This window comes from Lissotriton vulgaris, chromosome 1_1, assembly GCF_964263255.1.
Source record: "Lissotriton vulgaris chromosome 1_1, aLisVul1.2, whole genome shotgun sequence".
NCBI lineage: Eukaryota > Metazoa > Chordata > Amphibia > Caudata > Salamandridae > Lissotriton > Lissotriton vulgaris.
The window spans coordinates 776,508,931-776,526,441 of NC_141685.1; the positions used below are offsets into that span (position 1 = coordinate 776,508,931).

Genomic DNA, 17,511 nt, shown 5'->3' on the forward strand with positions numbered 1-17,511 from the left:
GATTCATTGATAACCCTCTAACAGCTTTCCATGTAGAAGGATTCATTGGAGCCCGGGGGAAACACGCCATATCGATGGGGGTGCAACCAACAGTTATTTCATTACACTTTTCTTCGGAGAGTGATACCTTGGAGCACCATACAACCATATTAACCAGAATCAATTGCGTAGTGCGCCCTCACTAACCCGTTGTTAGTCCGGAGGATTCGACATATTGGGGAGACTGTTTCAATTTACTTGTTGTTGCCACACTTAGAATGCATGCACCTGCTCTGCTGCTATATGTTATTGTTATTGTTATTGTTATTTTAATTTTATACCGCGCCTAATCACCTGCAGGCCTCTAAGCGCCTCTAAGTAACACACAAGCTAGCGTAGATCACGCACCTGACATGGCCTGGAGCGTTCCGGGCGGAGGGCGCACCAACCTGAAGATATGTTCTAGTAGTCACGCAATACCCCGACGGCTCGTGCTGGGATGATCATCTCTGGTGGTGGCGAGGGGGGAGATGATTACGCAGTCAAGGTTAATACACCTGGCAACCTCGGCCCTTGCGCTGTGTGCACTGTTGGTCCCCTTTGGGGATTTTCTGAGTTTACTAGGGGAGCATTGGGAGGGGGACATTGACATGCTAGGCCAAGTTGGGGTTGGTCTGCTGTGGGAGGGGGCTGGAGGGGTTCTGGGGGGAGTGAATGGCCGAGTTGGGGTTGGTCAACGGAGGGCGGGGGGAGGGGAGGCTAAGGGGAGGGGAAAACCTTGCTCTGCTAGAAAAAACAAGCAGGGTACATTGCAACGACAGCCAGCGCTGTCATGTGTGGTGGGAGTTTATTACGGGACTTTTGGGGAATTGCTCACTCTGACTTTGCACTCTGTGACCATAGCTTGCACGGATAGAAACTTGCCGTTTTCTAGCCCAACCATATGGCGAAATGGCCGACACCACCACAGGTGGGGGGACAACCCAAACGCCTAGACTAAAAGTTATCACGTGGAACGTACGTGGTTTGAATGACCACCGCAAAGTCAGGAAGGTCCCCAGCTACTTGCAGCGCCAACACAGATGTAGCCCTGCTTTAGGAGACACACCTCCCTACGCACAGTCACATGCTTAGATGCAGAGGATTGGAGGGCAACATCTCAGCAACAGGGTTTACTTCTATCTCTAGAGGGGTTTTGACATGGGTAAATCCTAAGTCCAAATTACAGATACAAACACTGGAAACAGATGCCGATGGCAGATTTGCTATATCTAGAGGTTACGGCCCTGCCGTAGATATTACAGTTGTCAATACCTATGGCCCCAACTTTGATTCGCCAGAATACTACAAGGCTCTAGCCGCTAAGGTCAAGCGATTTGACCAAAGGAACTTATTATTATGGGGGGGGGGGGCTAGAGACTTCAACCTCACTATGAACCCAACCCTGGACAGATCAACTGGTCCTCCTCGCAGACCTGCAGCTGCTGCTCTGGAGCTGCAGAGTGCAATAACTTGCCTGGGCTTGGAAGATGTATGGCGGTCGCGAAATCCACACCAGGGAGGATACACGCACTATTCCGCATATCACAACGTCCATACTAGGATAGACCAATGGCTTGCTTCCTCCTCCCCCCACTTGGACCAAATAAGAGACTGCAGGGTCCTGCCCAGAACATTATCTGATCACTCACTAGTACTGCTGGAATTACGTATTCCAGGCAAATCCATACCGCTATTTACATGGAGGTTCCCGCCTAACTCTCTACTGGACCCAGTATTTAAGGGAGAGCTAGCTGAAGCCATAGATACGTTCTTCGAGCAAAACATAGGCTCGGTTGAGAGCTTCCAGGTGGTCTGGGAGGCCTTCAAGGTCTATATCCGAGGAGTTGCGATATCAAAGCACTCAGGCATTCTTAAGACTATTCGGCAGAGGTTGGCGGACCTTGAGGAGCAACTAGAGGGATTGGAGCGCAGACAGTGTGGTTTTGCAGATGACAATGTGAGTGCAGAGATTAAGACCCTGCTAGCAGAGTATCATGATGAAGCAGACAGGGAGGTCAGACATATAAGCAAATACTCCACAGCTAGGATATATGGTGAGGGGGAGTGGCCGAGCGCGGTGCTGGCTAACCTCATGAAGGGAGCACGGCGGCGCCAACAAGTCACAGTGGTGAATAATGCCTCGGGAGAACAGACTACAGACGATAGAGAAATAGCTGAGGTCTTTAAAGGGTACTACTCGGACCTGTACTCCTCTAAAAGCGGTGATATGGAAGAGGAAATTAATGACTATCTGGGACACATAGACATCCCTACATTGCCCAACTCTGACAGGGAATTCCTCATGCATCCTATAGAAAAGGATGAGATTCTAGAGGCGCTAGCTAGCATGAAATCGAGCAGCGCTCCGGGAGCCGACGGACTTACGGTGGGCTTTTTACAAAACCTTTAAGGACCAACTGCTCCCACACTTGTCGACCCTTTTTGATGACATATGCGTAGAGGGAAGTATGCCACATTCTATGAGGGAGGCACTTTTGGTAACCATATTGAAGCCGGGAAAGCCACATGACGAGTGCAGCTCGTATGGACCCCTGTCATTACTAAATGTTGATACCAAACTGTTTGCAAAGGTCCTGGCCACTCGGTTGGCCCTCCTTGCTGATGGTCTAGTGGCCCCGGACCAGTCAGGGTTTGTCCCTGGCAGGAACCTAGTCTACAATATACGCTCTGTCCTGGGAGTGATCCAACATGTTAGACCAGATAGGAAGGCACTGGCTGTGTTTCTAGATAAGGAGAAGGCCTTTGACTCTGGAGTGGCCCTTCATGCGTATAGTACTGCAACGTATGGGCCTGGGGCAGCCATTCCTACAAATGCTGGGGGCACTACCACAAGCCGAGGGCACGGCTCCACATGGGAGACCTGGTCACAGACTCCTTCCCCATTAGTAGAGGAACTAGGCAGGGATGCCCCCTCTCGCCCCTCCTATATGCCCTGGTGGCGGAACCGCTGGCATGCGCCCTGCGAGAGTACCACGGAAACGAGGGCATAGGATTTCCGGGCTACAGGATCATAGTGTCGATGTACGCAGATGACACCCTGCTGTATGTTCGCGATCCTGATAACTTATCATCAGTGCTCAGGGAGGTGGTCCGCTTTGGAGCGCTCTCTGGCTTAAGGGTCAACTGGACCAAGTTGCTGGCTTTTCCACTCACGCCAATCACGCAGCCAGCGCCGATGGAATACCCCCTCCAATGGACCACAGATACAGTCGGCTATCTGGGGACACAGCTGCACACGGATGCGGAAATCCTCTTTAGAGCCAACTATGGCACAGCAGTTAGCAAGCTAGAAGATGACGTGATCTACTGGAACAAACTCCCCCTGTCCTTAATGGGACGCATATCAATAATGAAAATGGTTGTGCTCCCCAGATTTTTGTTTTTGTTCATGACCTTACCAATGGTCCTCCCCAAATCGTTTTTTGCACGACTGCAGCAACAGATGACAAAGCTAGCTTGGGCGGGCAGACAACCTCGTGTCCGATGGACGACACTCACTATGCCGTACTCAATGGGCTGGCTTGGAGCCCCGGACCTGGAGGCATACTACAGAGTAGCCTAGGCGTCACATCTGCACACTTGGCTGCATGGGGACCGAAACATACCTCATGTACGCATGGAGACACTCTTTGCACAACCGGACACGCTCCAACACACAATCTTCCGGCCGCTGGACCGCAGAAGGGGGTACTGGACTCTTTAACTGCCACTAACCATGCATGGCATAACCTCTTACAGATGCAAAACGGAGTGTTGCTGTATTCACCTGTGATGCCAGTTGACAGGGCCAGATAGCTGCCCCAGCTCACGGAAAAGGGAGTAGTTGACGCCTTGCACATACTTAACATAAATACAGCGGGAGATTTGTTCGCTGAAGGAGTGGCAAAGACATGGGAGCAGGCACTGGGAACCAGCGAAGCACCCCCACTACTGACACGATTTCAATACCATAAGGTGCGCAGCGCTCTGGGCGACTTACTGGGCGGGGACATGGTGGAACTCCCCGAGGTCCCAGAGCTTACACATGTAATTAAAACTGCTTCGCCCAGGAAGCTGCTGTCCAGTCTATACAAGCTTACACAGACGAGTACGCGGTATCCATACACTAAGGCGCGATTATCGTGGCAGACTGACTTGGACACTGTGCTGGACGATGACACGTTGCGATAATGCTGCACTATTATTAAGAAAGTATCGCTCAATGGCAGTCCCCGGTTGGTCCACTTCAAATTCGTAAACCGAGTGTATTACACCCCTGCTCGACTCTGCAGGTATGGTCTGCGGGACTCTGCCCGCTGCGAGAGATGTAGCGCCCCAGATGCTGACTTTTTACATCTTGCCTGGCAGTGCCCCGGTATTTGGGATTTTTGGGAAAAGGTATTTGCTGATATTAGTGAGCTGACGGAGGTCGAGATTACGCCTGATCCCCTGGTTGCTCTGTTGGGGTACACTAAAAAACTACTGAGGGCGATTAGGCGACTGGTAGACATGGGCCTGCTAGTGGCCCGCCGAGTGCAGGCGTGTTGCTGAATGAGAGGCCCGCTGCCCACACTAAAGCGCTGGGCGCATGACATGCTCTACTGCTGTACTCAATCTGAAAATGATTGCGAACTGCAACCCCCCACTAGTAGGCCTAAAAACTTCTGGGGCTTGTACCAAACCTACTTAGCGAACAAAGAAGGCACTGAAGGGTCCATACAAACATTGGATACGGGGTGATATGCTGACGGGAGTGGCTGGGATAAGACACAAGAGTTACCTTGGAATGGTGGTCGCGAACCTAGCAGAGAGTCTTTTAATGGAAATGCGATTGACTGATGTAGTGAAGCGCCGCCTGCCCTGTTCCGGGTTGTTGGCTAAATGGCTGTGTATACCACTTTTCATGAAGATCCATAGAGAATGTGCAAGCAGAGGTCGAACGCAATGTCAGAATGGGGGGGGGGGGGGGGGTCTTTGAGTGGGATTGTGATTCTATCTTGTTGTTTTTCAATTAAATGCAATAAAGAAATTAAATTTAAAAAAAAACTAAAAAAGAATGATTGTATCCATTCTGGACGTCAACGCTGACAAAAACCAACCTGCAAGTCGAGGGACTTTAGGGACAGCAAGATCCCCAAGAGTGTCCCAACTGTCCTGTTTGCCTACCTTCCGCAGCACCAAAAACAAATGGTGAGTCCCTGACCGCTGCCACCTCAAATTGCCTCTGCACCCACACCCCATAGGCCAAGTTCGAGGGAGGTGGTGGTGCCCACGGGGGGTCCTAAGATCCTCAAAGGCTAAGCCCACCATTGAGTTTGCCCAGACTGGACTCCGAGTCACTGCATGCAGACTCTTGGTGTAGGCCCACTCAAACAAGTGTTTTCCGCAGCACAAACTCAACACCTAAAATCACCACTGCACCCAAGCAACACAGTCCAAGGAGAAGTGGACCAACAGTGTCCTTTCATGCCCAAGCATCTCAATGACAAAGCATCCCTGGGGGTTCAATCGGACTGGCCTTCCAGTTCAAGTCTTCCAGTTCCACCTTGCAGCCTCTTTCTGACCGGACCATGTCTCAATGAAGTGAACAGGCTACAAGACGCGAAACCCTTCTGCACCTGTATGCCCCAGGGGTCACTGAGGTGACCTGTTGGTGTGGCCTTGCACCTTGCCCCATTCTCACCTGAAGTCCAGAAGAACAGTCCCATAAGTCGCTGTTAAGTGCCCAAATGCAGCACATGTTTTTCCCCATTATCGCTCCCAAAAATTGCACTGTCAACTTCTGAAACACATAGAAACTCACAACTTGAAAACTACTTATCTGATTCCGATGATCTTGGTATCTCAATTCATATAAAAGAAGTGGTTTTTTTATAAATTGGTGCCGGATTTCTTTATTGAGTGTGTGTCTCACTTTGCCATTGTGTATACAATGAATGCTTACCCGCTTTGATAGGCCTAACTCTGTGCCCGCACTACCTTGAAAGAAAGCATCTGGGTTATCATGTGGGCATATGTTAGACAACTTGGGTTTGCCTGAACTCTTTAAAGTGTACCTAATTTTCGTTAACTATCCAAAAGCCAGCATCCTATAGCCCTGGCTAAAGGTAGGCCCTTGAGAAGGAGTTGAGATTGAACCGGATCATCCTTGCACATTTTCAAAAATGTTTTAGATAGGAAACTTTATAAAACATTGAAAAACAGAAGGCGATAAGAGCCAAATCTGCATCAAATGGCAAAAAGGGACGAACTATGGTCTGTGAGAGGAAGTGGCTCCTTTGTGTGGCTCCCAGTTCTCATGTGCAGTGGTTGGATGGTACTCAACTACAGGCGGTGGCTCCAACAGCTGAAACAGAGGCGCAACAGAATGGGGTTTCAGATCAGTTCACCACCTGTGGAAAGTATCTATCAGAAATAGGTATTGCCAAACTGCAGGTTAGCAAATTTGCAATGTTGCTGCAGCCACTCCCGTTGAAATAGAAGCATGTGCATAGCTGGCACTGCATAGTTAAAAACTATAGCGATGGTACATTTTAGATAGTGCTTGATCGAATAAAACACACACACATATATATATATATATATATATATATATATCAATGAGAATCCACAGACCTCCACACCGACGGCGTGGCGAAAGAAGGAAACAGACCCCACGGCTTCAGGCAAGATGTTGCTTTTATTGAAAACCTTCCTGGTGACTCGTTTCGAGTAACTTGTACTCTTGATCACACACCATAAAATGAGTCAGCCTGTTATTTTTAAATGCTTAATTTCCCTGACCCCTCCTATGGGCCACACATATATAAACTCCAACTTGTCTTCAAAGTGCCTTGAGCACAGACAGGTACGCAGACAGCAAGAATACGCCAGAGTCTGACTTCAAATTCGTGATGCTTTATTTAGTGCATAAAAGGTGCATGTCGTCAGACGCGTTTCGGACACGTCCGTGCCCTTGCTCACTGATACCCGACGGTAACTCAACACTGAAATTTAAAAGAAGGATTATCAGCATTTCGCGCTCCAACCCGTAATCTAACATGGCCATAGAGATAGGACTACATAATGCAAGTATCAGGTAGAGCCTGGTAAAGGCGGGCGCCATTTTAAAGTGCATAAAATGTAACATTTTGACATCGATGATGTGCAAATGGTAAACAAACACTCATTAAAACCTTTGTTGCGTGTTAAATACATTAGTAAATCCATTTTAAAGTGCTTGTGTGCGGATTGCAAATCGAAAATGCTAAAAGTGACATTTAAACAGCAGCTATTAGCATACGTTCGGCTCAAAAAATCGTATAAAAAACATGCTCAAATGCATGGATATTATATCATATTCTTTCTCCCCCTCTATTATCTGCATAAATACATTAGTTTGGGAGGGATAATTGGGCCGAGTTTCAAAGTGTCTGAAACCACTATGCTATTGAAAAAATGGCTAACATTTTGCAAATCGCAAGAGTAAAATAGCAGTTATTACAAAAATTCATAAACAACAATCGATTACATAGGCTGACAGTGAATAAATCCCATTGTGTAAAATGCCCAAATATAAACAGATGCATACGCACCCGTAAAATACATTGACTGTACAAATACCTGATGTTACACAACAAACCTTAGGCGCATCGAATTTATAGATGGCATAATAGGGCACCCTTCTACCAAAATAGCTCAATCCTATATGGATCCAATGGCCCACGCCATACCGTTACAATATTCGTAATAAGTGGTTTGGGCGTGGTTGGATGTTATGCAATAGGGCGATACAGTAATACTGATCCTAAAATATTCATAACAGTGTTGGAACTGGTGTTAAAGTGCAAAAGAGTTTTTATTTAAAATACATGTGCTAAAGTGCTCTGAATCAATATATCAAAAGTTAAAAGTTTTTTACCCTACATTATATCATTATTGCCTAAAGGGCAGTCAGGAATGTAGAATTATCTGCACGTTAAAATCATGCATGGATTGCTGAGAGCCCTCAGTCCATCCTGAATTGAAAATAAAAGGAGAACATGTTACGAGATCATACTGCTTTGAGTTGGGACGGTTCATAAAAAGTTGCGTAGATCTTACGCCATGTTAAGACCTCCTGGGGTCTTGCTATTGAGTTGGATGATGTATCTGGACTCAAGTTGTCTCAAAGTCTTCTCATAATAACCCCCTTTCTTATTGGGCACAACTGCATCTATCACAAAATATTTCAAAGACTTTTTTTTTTACACTTCACATTGCTGGCTGTTTCTAAATTCAATTTGGAAGACTTGTTCGAGGTTTGAGTGGAGAAAACATTTTCAGTGTATATCCACATTTGGAATTTGACACTTAGGCAGCATTCACCATTACTGCACATATTCTGCTGACATCGATAAAAGTCAAACTAATGATAAAAACTGTTTCCATGTTTAAAAAGGGGACAAGCGGTTTTTGACTCGCTAAATAGGCCTAAACTGCCTACAGGTCCAAATACTAGTTATCAGCAGTGGAACAATTTGAATACTTTCAGCGAAATTAGAGCTCACTACCTATTGTGTTTTTTTTTTAAAGGAAGGAACCTTTAAGCCAAAACCAGACAGAACTCTGTCAAATTAATACTGTATCTATTCTGCTCAAAATATATTTTGGAAATGCTTTGGCTGTGCATAAGGATGCCACCATCACTCATGTGAATAGTTTGCCATTTGAAAAATAACACATTGTAACCGTACCACTGTTTTGAGAATCTGCTACTCTCTGGGTTCCTTCACCAGCTGCTGCGTTTCCCTCAGTTTCGGTCCCAGGGTCAGTGCCCGCAGTATCCTAAGAATAAAACAGTTTGATTAAAATGGTAGCTTATGTGAGTGCAAAGAACACCACAAAAGAAGCTTTACAAATACACTAAAGGGAAATTACTTATTAGCCATTCACTTTTTTAAAAACAAACACAAGCAAACCCAACTGCTTGACCTTCGGCTTGGTCAATGCTGGTTTGGTCATGTTTTTTTTTATTTTTTTTTTAAAACATATTTATTAAATTTTTCCGCAATTTTTCCACATATTCCAACGTATGTATTACAGCACATACCCATTTCTCAGGTGGTTATATAGTACATATACATTTCATTGTTTTATACAAATTTTCATATCATAAGCAGATATAATAAACCAAAAGACAGTCCTCTAAAACAAATCGAATCAACCTTCTGTTGCACTATTCTAAATTTATCCTGCTAGTTTTCCACGTCATAATTGGTTGCCATATTTTTTTGCCTAAGGCCTTAGCCCTTCTACCTTTCCTGTCGTATATTGCCTTTTCTAAATTATATATAGTAAGGAGGCTAGCAATCCAATCTGCAAATAGTGGAGGAGCCTTATTCAGCCAATTCCTTGCTATGCAGATGCGGAACACTGCTATTGAAACAAAAATAAACTCTACTGGCATAGCTTCCATCATGTTTACCACCCCTAAAATGATTAATTCATCTAGAAGCTTAATCTTAATCCTAAGCGTTTTATCAAAAAATTCTTCAATCGCCATTTTCAAAGTAAATAGTTGTGGGCACTGCGAAAACATATGTACAATATCTGCTCCGCTCGCATTACATCGTGGGCAAGTTATTCCTGTTGTTCCGCCCCACTGGGCAATTCTAGCCGGTGTATGGTAAAGTGAAAATAATGTTTTGTAGTGTTGCGATTGAAGGGTTGCCGAGCATAACACCGTTCTACCCAGATCTAGTGACTCCTGAAAAATTTCTGAACCTGACCCCAATTTTTCCATCCATTTTTGTGAAAATTTTTCCCTTTCATCTGACTTAGTTCCTTTCAATTCTGCATAGAGATGTCTTATTGTACATTTGGTGGTTATTTTTATATAATCCATAATTTTACATTGCCGCATCCCAAGCGGACCACCTTGTTTTTGTGTTAGAAAACTCCTCACTTGTAAGTATTTATAAAAACTATTGTGCTCTAGTCCAAATTTTGCTTTGAGTGCTCCAAACTGCATGATATTGCCCTGCACATCCAGTAAATTCCCTATCTGCATTATGCCTTTATTGTACCAATCAAACATAGTGGCATCCTTAAAGATCTCCCTCGGCAATGAGCTATTTGTGTACAATCTTGTATAGATATTAAATCTGCCTAGCCCTAATTTTTTAGCCACTCCTTTCCACACCCTATACACCGCATTCAACGTCTTAAATCTCGTGTGTTTGAAGTACGTGAATTCAGTAGTATTGAAAAACCCATTCTCAGCTTCCTCCCCCAGCAATACGGCATACACATTAGGTAACCCCACCTCACTATCCGTTGGTTGCTCCAGACCTCCCCCTCCTATTAACACCTTACTGTATTGTAATACCGCAGCCCAATAATAGAGCCTAAAATCTGGTGCTCCCCAGCCCCCTTTTTCCCTATCTACCGTCAAATGTCTGTATGCTCTTCTTGTTTTCCCTTTCACCCAGATGAATTTATTCAGGATCAATTCTAATTTGCTAAACCAACCGTTTTCAAAATATAGGGGTATGGATCTAAGTAAATACAGCACTTTAGGGAATGTTATCATTGTAATGACATTTATTCGACCCATTAAGGTCAGATGTAAGTTATTTATTCTTTCTGTGTTTGTTTTAATTTTCTCCAACAATGGTCTCATATTGATTTCAACTAAACTATCTAACTCAGATGTGATCTTCACCCCTAAATAAGTGACTTCAGGTGCTATTCTTATATCATGATAGTTTACCCAGTTATTTTTAATTATTTGTGTTTTTCCTTTATTTAGTGAATACCCTGAAAATGTGCCAAAAAGTGTAGCCTCCTGTTCGATTTCAATAATGGCTGACCCTGGATCCGGTGTGACCACTGCCACGTCATCCGCATATGCAAGTGTCTTATATGCATAGCCATGTAAACCAATCGGGAGAATGTTCGAATTTCCTTCTAACCTTCGCAAAAAAGTCTAGATATAGGGCGAATAACAGTGGTGAGGCCGGGCAACCCTGTCTTGTACCACGCTTTATATATATATATCCTCTGTGTACCCTCTATTAATCCTCACTTTAGCTGTTGGAGCTGCATATAACGCCTTTATAGCCTGTATATAACCTGTGCCAATCCCAAACCACTCCAAGGCTTTCCACAAATAGCACCAGGAGACCCTGTCAAAGGCCTTCTCTGCATCCAAAAAGATGGCTGAGGCAGGGTCTCCTGCAGCTCCCGTGGCATCCAATATGGTGATCATTCTCCTTGTGTGTTCCGTAGTCCCTTTACCTGGTATGAAACCATGCTGTGTTGTGTATACCAGCCCCTCAATTACTCTACTAAGTCTTTGTGATAAAGCCTTAGAGTATATTTTTGCATCTGCATTCATAAGCGTGATCGGCCTATAGGAGCCGGGATCCAGATGTGGTTTATTCTTCTTTAAAATGACTACTATACTTGCACCAGCCCATGACTGTGGTGTATTCTCCCCTATCTGTGCATGCCTTTAAGTTTCCAACATGTCTATCCCTAATGTGTCCCAAAACGTCCTATAAAATTCTGCCGGTATCTGGTCAGGTCCTGCGGCCTTCCCCGGGGGAAGTTTTGATACTGCATTATGTAATTCACTCAGCATTAGTGGTGCCTCTAGAGTCTCTTTATCTTCCAAGGACAATTCCTTGTGTGGGATACCAGCCAAATAGTCCTCTATCTCGTCTTCCTTACTACTCAGGTCTTGATCATATAATTCAGAATAAAACTCTAAACACCTCCCTCACCTCTTCCACCTTGGTTACAACCTTCCCACATTTATTCTTAATTTCTTTAATTTCCCCAGCTGCCAGATCTTGCCTAGTACGCACTGCGAGCATGTGTCCAACCCTCTCGTTGAACTCGTAACACTTTTCTTTTTTTGCCAAATAATTAGCTGCAGCTTTATTAGCTAATCTTTCCCCAGTTTCTGCCTTCTTCAATTCTATTTCTAGTAAGACCTGCTCAAGAGATTCTTGATTTATAACATGCTGGATAAGCTGTTGTTCTAGGTTCCTTAAATCCTGTAACCTGCTGGCTAACTCCATTTTCTCCTTTTTACTCCTATGTAGAGTATAAGCCAGTGTTTCCCCCCTTATCCCTGCTTTGAATGCATCCCAAACCATGCCTGCGGTTGCCATACCTCGGTTTACCTCCCAGAACTGTGTAATCCATACCTTCATTCTGCTAACATAGTCATCTTCTCTGAGCAACCCTCTTTCAAATGTCCAATAGTACTCTTTGTGACTAATATTGTGGTTCCGGGAGATAGTCAACACCAGTGGATTATGATCTGAGGAAACTCGAGGTAATATTTCTATTTTCAATTCTGATACTATTGGACTGGAGACTAAGAAGTAGTCTAATCTGGCTATACTTTTGTGGGGGGCCGAATAAAAAGTACTACCTGTCCCTATAGGATTATATGCCGCCCAAACGTCTACCAACGCATTATTATTCATTAGATTGACAATGGCTTTTCTTACTCTCTTCTTGCGCTCACCCTTCATCCCCCCTCCCATCATACCCAGCCCTGTTAGCCCATTGATGTTGAAATCTCCACACACAATTATAGGTTCAGTCCATAGCGGCAATTCGGTATCTAGATAATCAAATAAATCAGGTTTGTCTTCATTGGAACCATATACAGAAACAATTGTGTAGCGGCTTCCGGCTATTTCTCCTTCTATCATCACCCATCTACCATCCACGTCTTCCTTCTTTCTCTCTACTTTCATCAAACCTTTTTTTGCCAGTATGGCCACTCCTTTTGTTTTAGTATCTTGGTGCGTGTGTGCTAATACATCAAACCCTAGCTGATCCATAAGATACCTATCCTTCCCCCTCACATGTGTTTCCTGCAGACATATGACATCCATTTTTAACATTCTGCACATGGCCGCTACTTTCTGCCTTTTACCCCCATCATTTAACCCGCATATATTGATTGTAGTAATTCTTAATGCCATCTGCTTTTATAGAAAAGACCAAAAAACAATTCCTCAAGATATTTTCCTGCCACCTTTGTGCGTCTACATACCTTTTTATTTTGTGCTGTACAAAACCTTATCTCTTTACCACCCCCTTCCTGCCCCCCCTCCCCCAGCCCCCCCTTTCCCCCCCTCCCCTTGCTGACCCCCCCCCTGTCACAGGCAAATAGGTCAATTTTGACCTATGTGTGGCTGCGCGCTACTGTAGTGTCGCTTTCCTTCTCCCACCCTAGTTAACCCTATTACCATCGTGAAACCCAATATGCAATATGCCTAATATTTTCCTTGTTTAACCTATGCTGGTTCTGATTCCTTGCTCTTCCTGCCTTTCTGAAGCTCTGTAATCTCTGCAAGATATTCTCCTGCCTTTACTTCCGAGAAAAACATTCTGATGCGGCCCCTTGTAACCACTTTTAACTTAGATGGATACATCAAGTATGCTTCTGAGCCCTGTCGTTGAAAAGGAGTGATAAGCTGTCTCAGTTTCCACCTCCTTTCCACGGTAGTGTGACAGAAGTCGGGCCTCGTAAAAAAAGTAATCCCTTCAACTGATTTTTTCCTCTCTGGTCTTGCAGTCTCAAAGATTTCCTGCCTAGCCAAAAAGTTTCCAAAAAAGATCAGCATTGCCCTAGGCAATCCATTCTGATTACTGCTGTTTTTGGTTACTGCCTCTTCCCCCCTTCTGCATTAATGGAAATCTATGCGCTCTCTGCACTTCAACTTCCCACTGCGTCTCTGGGTATGCATCTTTTAACAGTTTAACCATAAACCCCCTTGGGTCCTTCCCTTCCAGTCCTTCCTCTATGCCTAGAAAGCGTAGATTGTTCCGTCTTTGGCGATTCTCGAAATCTTCCAGCTTCCACTGCAAGTCTTCGATCACCTTCCCTTGTTCTGTTCTTGCATTCTGCCAATCTGTAACCTCATCCTCTAATTTCCCAGTTCTTTCTTCTACTTGTTCCACTCTACTTTAAACTTCCTGATATTTTCTGTTCATTTTCCTGATGCTCGCTTGTATTTTCTTTGTGTCCTGCCTTGCTCGTCTGCTTTCTAAGCGAGCTTCTAAGTGCATTTGCTTCAGCATAGAGAACATACCATCTAAAGTTGCTTGAGGCGGGATATCATTTACCTCATTAGGGGCATTTAAGGGATAAGTCTTGGGTGCCACTCCCAGATCTTGATCCTGGTAAATTTTGGAAGCACTACCATAGTCCCATAACAGCTTCCTGTTTGTACTTGTTGCTGCTCTGTCCATCTCTCTGTCACGCCTTATCATTGTTCTTCTTCTTCTCTTTTGTGTTTCCCTGTTTCTGTGCTCGCTAGAGAGGGATCTTTCAGACTCTGTCCCAGATGATAAGTCTGTGTTAGTGTCCTCTTCCTCTGATCCCAGCAATGAAGAGTCTGACCCCTCAGTCACGGAGTAGAACTTTTCCCTCTCCGGGGAGCATACTCTCCTCCCTTTTGCCCCCTTTGTTATGTGGCTCTGAATACTTTTCATACTGCCCCAGGTAGACTGTATCATTACACTGCTGACCACGGGTGTTGGCGCTAGATTTACTTCATTCAAAGCTTCGAGCATTTGGGCAGTGTTAATGTTTGTTTCAAATGTTTCCTTTGATTGGGTATTACTAAGCTTACTTGCGTTATTCGCCGTGTTTGATCCTGCTTCTCCGCCTGCATTAAGGTCTTTGTCCGTGCTGGCATCCTCGACAACCTCCTCGACAACCTCCGCTGCATTCTCAAGCCCTAGTGCGTCTCCCGCTAGAGGCGTGAGCGTTTCAGGCCCCGGTTGCTTAGCAACCGCCGTGCTTGCGTCCTCGCGGTCGGCGAGGAGAGTTTCCGCGTTCGATCTTGAGCTTGGATCCGAGGCACCTCCAGCGGCCGGGGTTAACTGCTGATTTCTTCCAGCGAAAGCCTCTGTCACAGTGGGTTGCCGCCGATCCTTACCAGCGGCAGGTACAGTAATCGCATGCTTTGCTGTTCCACTTTCGGAGTGAGAGCGCCTCTGTTGTGCCTGCGCTTTACCTCCAGGAGTCTCCGGTTGTGTTGCTTGAGAGGCTGTCTTAATCTCCGCTTTAGAGTCGGCCTTTTCTTTGTCTTTATCCTTAGCAGGTCTCTCGCTCTTCTTGAGCTGCGTTTTCTGGGAAGTGCCGCTTGTAGCCATAGTTGTTGTGCGTTTACTCTGCGTGACCTTTGGTATAGCACCTAGGCGCTGCGACATCCTTAAGGCTGTATAGATACTGTCCACAATCGCCTTCTTAAAATGTTCACAATAATAGCACCCCCAGGTTGTAAGCACCTTTTGTAATGTCTTGATGCTAGTACCGCCTTCAGTCCAGAGTGTACCCCGTAGAATCAGCATGCTTTAGTCCATATCCAGCCATTTATTCCCTGGGTCCGGGAGAAGGAGTAAGTGCGACTGCACTCTACAGCAGCATGGCGGCCATCTTGCCTCCGATGTCGGTTTGGTTATGTTTTTTTGTAAAGAAAATATAAAATAAATGAACACTATTGTTGGGACAGCTGGACTCAAACATATAGTTTGATAAACTAATGGTCAAAAGCAAAGACATTTCTTTAAAAAAAAAATTCAAGCACACGCATTGCCATAGTAGCCCCTGGCACTGAAGGGATCTACTTTGAATGTGTTAATGTGTCCCTTTGGAAACAGCTGAATGCAGTCACTCAGTGAAATTAGCCAATGGGTGTAGGAAGCTGACCCACTGTCCCATGCGGTCTGATGTGGTGGGAAGAAGGAGAGGAAAGTGTAAAGAACAAGTTACTTACATTTGGTAAGGCCTTGTCTGGTAGAGTAACTAGCTGCAGATTCCTTACCTTAGAATTATCCACCGACATGAGACTGGATCCAGAAAGGTTTTAAGAGCAGTACCCCTGCGTCCCAGTAGGTGCAGTCATTCAGCGTCACATGGCAATAGTGTTTGTGCTGAAAGACTTGCATGGTGCTTATATAGGGACGCCAGCGCAATGTCAGTTTCTTTTTGCAACTTTCTACGCCAGGAGTCATGATTAACACTGAAAGTGGAACAGCCCTGTCTCTAGAAATCAGTTTGATGAGCAGGGAGGATAGGTGGGTGGGTGAGTCGGCAAGGAATCTGCAGCTAGATAGAGTCTTTACCCATGAAAGCGTTACTAAAAGGTAAGTAACTTGTTCATCTCGGAGACTTCTAGCCGCAGATTCCTTACCTTCGAATAGACACCACCCAAGCAATGCCTCCCCGGATGTGGGTCTGCAAAACTATTTCTCACTAGAAAGTCCTGCAGGACCGAACAAGCAATGTGTGTAGAAAAGCCCACGCTGCTGTCTGGCAGAAATTCCAGGACCGGAACATGTGCTAATGCAGTGGTCACACCCTTAACTCTGGTGGGATGAGCATGCAAACCCTCATGTGTTGCTTCTTGACCAAAACACAACAGATCTTAATGCAGAGCAGGATTCATAGGGGGATGGCCTGTTTCTGCAAAGCCTTTTCCTTCTTCGCTCAGAAATACCCAGCCAAGGGTTGACTTTTTGGGCCAAGATGGTGAAGTCGCTCCACTTCCTTGGAGGAATGTGGCGGAGTAAAAAGCAGGCAGAGTGATGGACTAGCCTACATGAAAGGGCGTGATTTCTTTCAGCAGAAAGAAAGCTCTAGTGCATAGTACCATCTTGTATGGGTAGACATTCTGGAAGGCAAAGTCTGAAGCTCACTAACCCTCTGGGCAGATGTTCTTGCCACCAAGATGGCAGTCACAATGGTAATGAGCCTGAGAGGACAGTTATGCGATAGCTCAAAGGGAGCGCATATCAGAAAAGGTAGGACAAGATTAAGGTCCTACTGAGGTATGATGAGGGATGTTGGAAATACGTTGCAAACCTTTTCAGAACCTATTTACAACAGGGTATTTGAAGAGTGACGGATGTTCCGGCACTGCAGAGAGGCTGAGATGGCAGAAAGATAGCTTATTCAGGTGCTCAAAGCAGAGTCCTGCTGGGCAAGAGGGAGGATAAAGAGAAGGACCTTTTACGAGGGGAGCAGAAAGAGGGTCAACCTGTTTCTCTAACCACCATGCCCCAAACTAGACCCAACGGTAGGTGCATACAGTCTTAGTGGAGGGATGTCGGACTGCCAAAGTAACATTGCAAACTTCAGGCGGAAGGTTGAAAGCTGTCAACTGTAGCCGCTCAATCTCCACGCATGAAGATGGAGCGTTGACCGGTTTGGGCGGAGAACTGTCCCCTAATGCTACGACAGAAGTTCCTCCTAAGAGACAGTCTGATGGGAGGATGGATGGCCATGCTCAACAGCTAGGGATATCAAACTCTGAGCCCTGCCCGGAGCCAGAAGGATGACTTGGGCTTGAACGTTCCTGATCTTCTTGATAACTTTGGGCAGGAGTAGTATTGGTGGAAAGAAATACTGAAGGTAGCAGCTCTACCAGAGACAAAAAGTCTGAGTGAGAGACACCTTGGAAACTCCAGCGCGTGGAACTGCTAACATTGGGC

General features: G+C 45.4%; 1 protein-coding gene across 2 annotated transcripts in view; it reads right to left on the reverse strand.

Moving 5' to 3' along the window:
* Positions 1-17,511, reverse strand: part of TPR (translocated promoter region, nuclear basket protein) — a 684,526-nt gene that overhangs the window by 236,542 nt on the left and 430,473 nt on the right. For both annotated transcript variants that reach the window (XM_086956072.1, XM_086956065.1), the window contains exon 42: positions 8,736-8,826. In XM_086956072.1, coding sequence (XP_086812198.1) covers positions 8,736-8,826 — 91 coding nt within the window. The remainder of the gene's footprint in view (positions 1-8,735; positions 8,827-17,511) is intronic.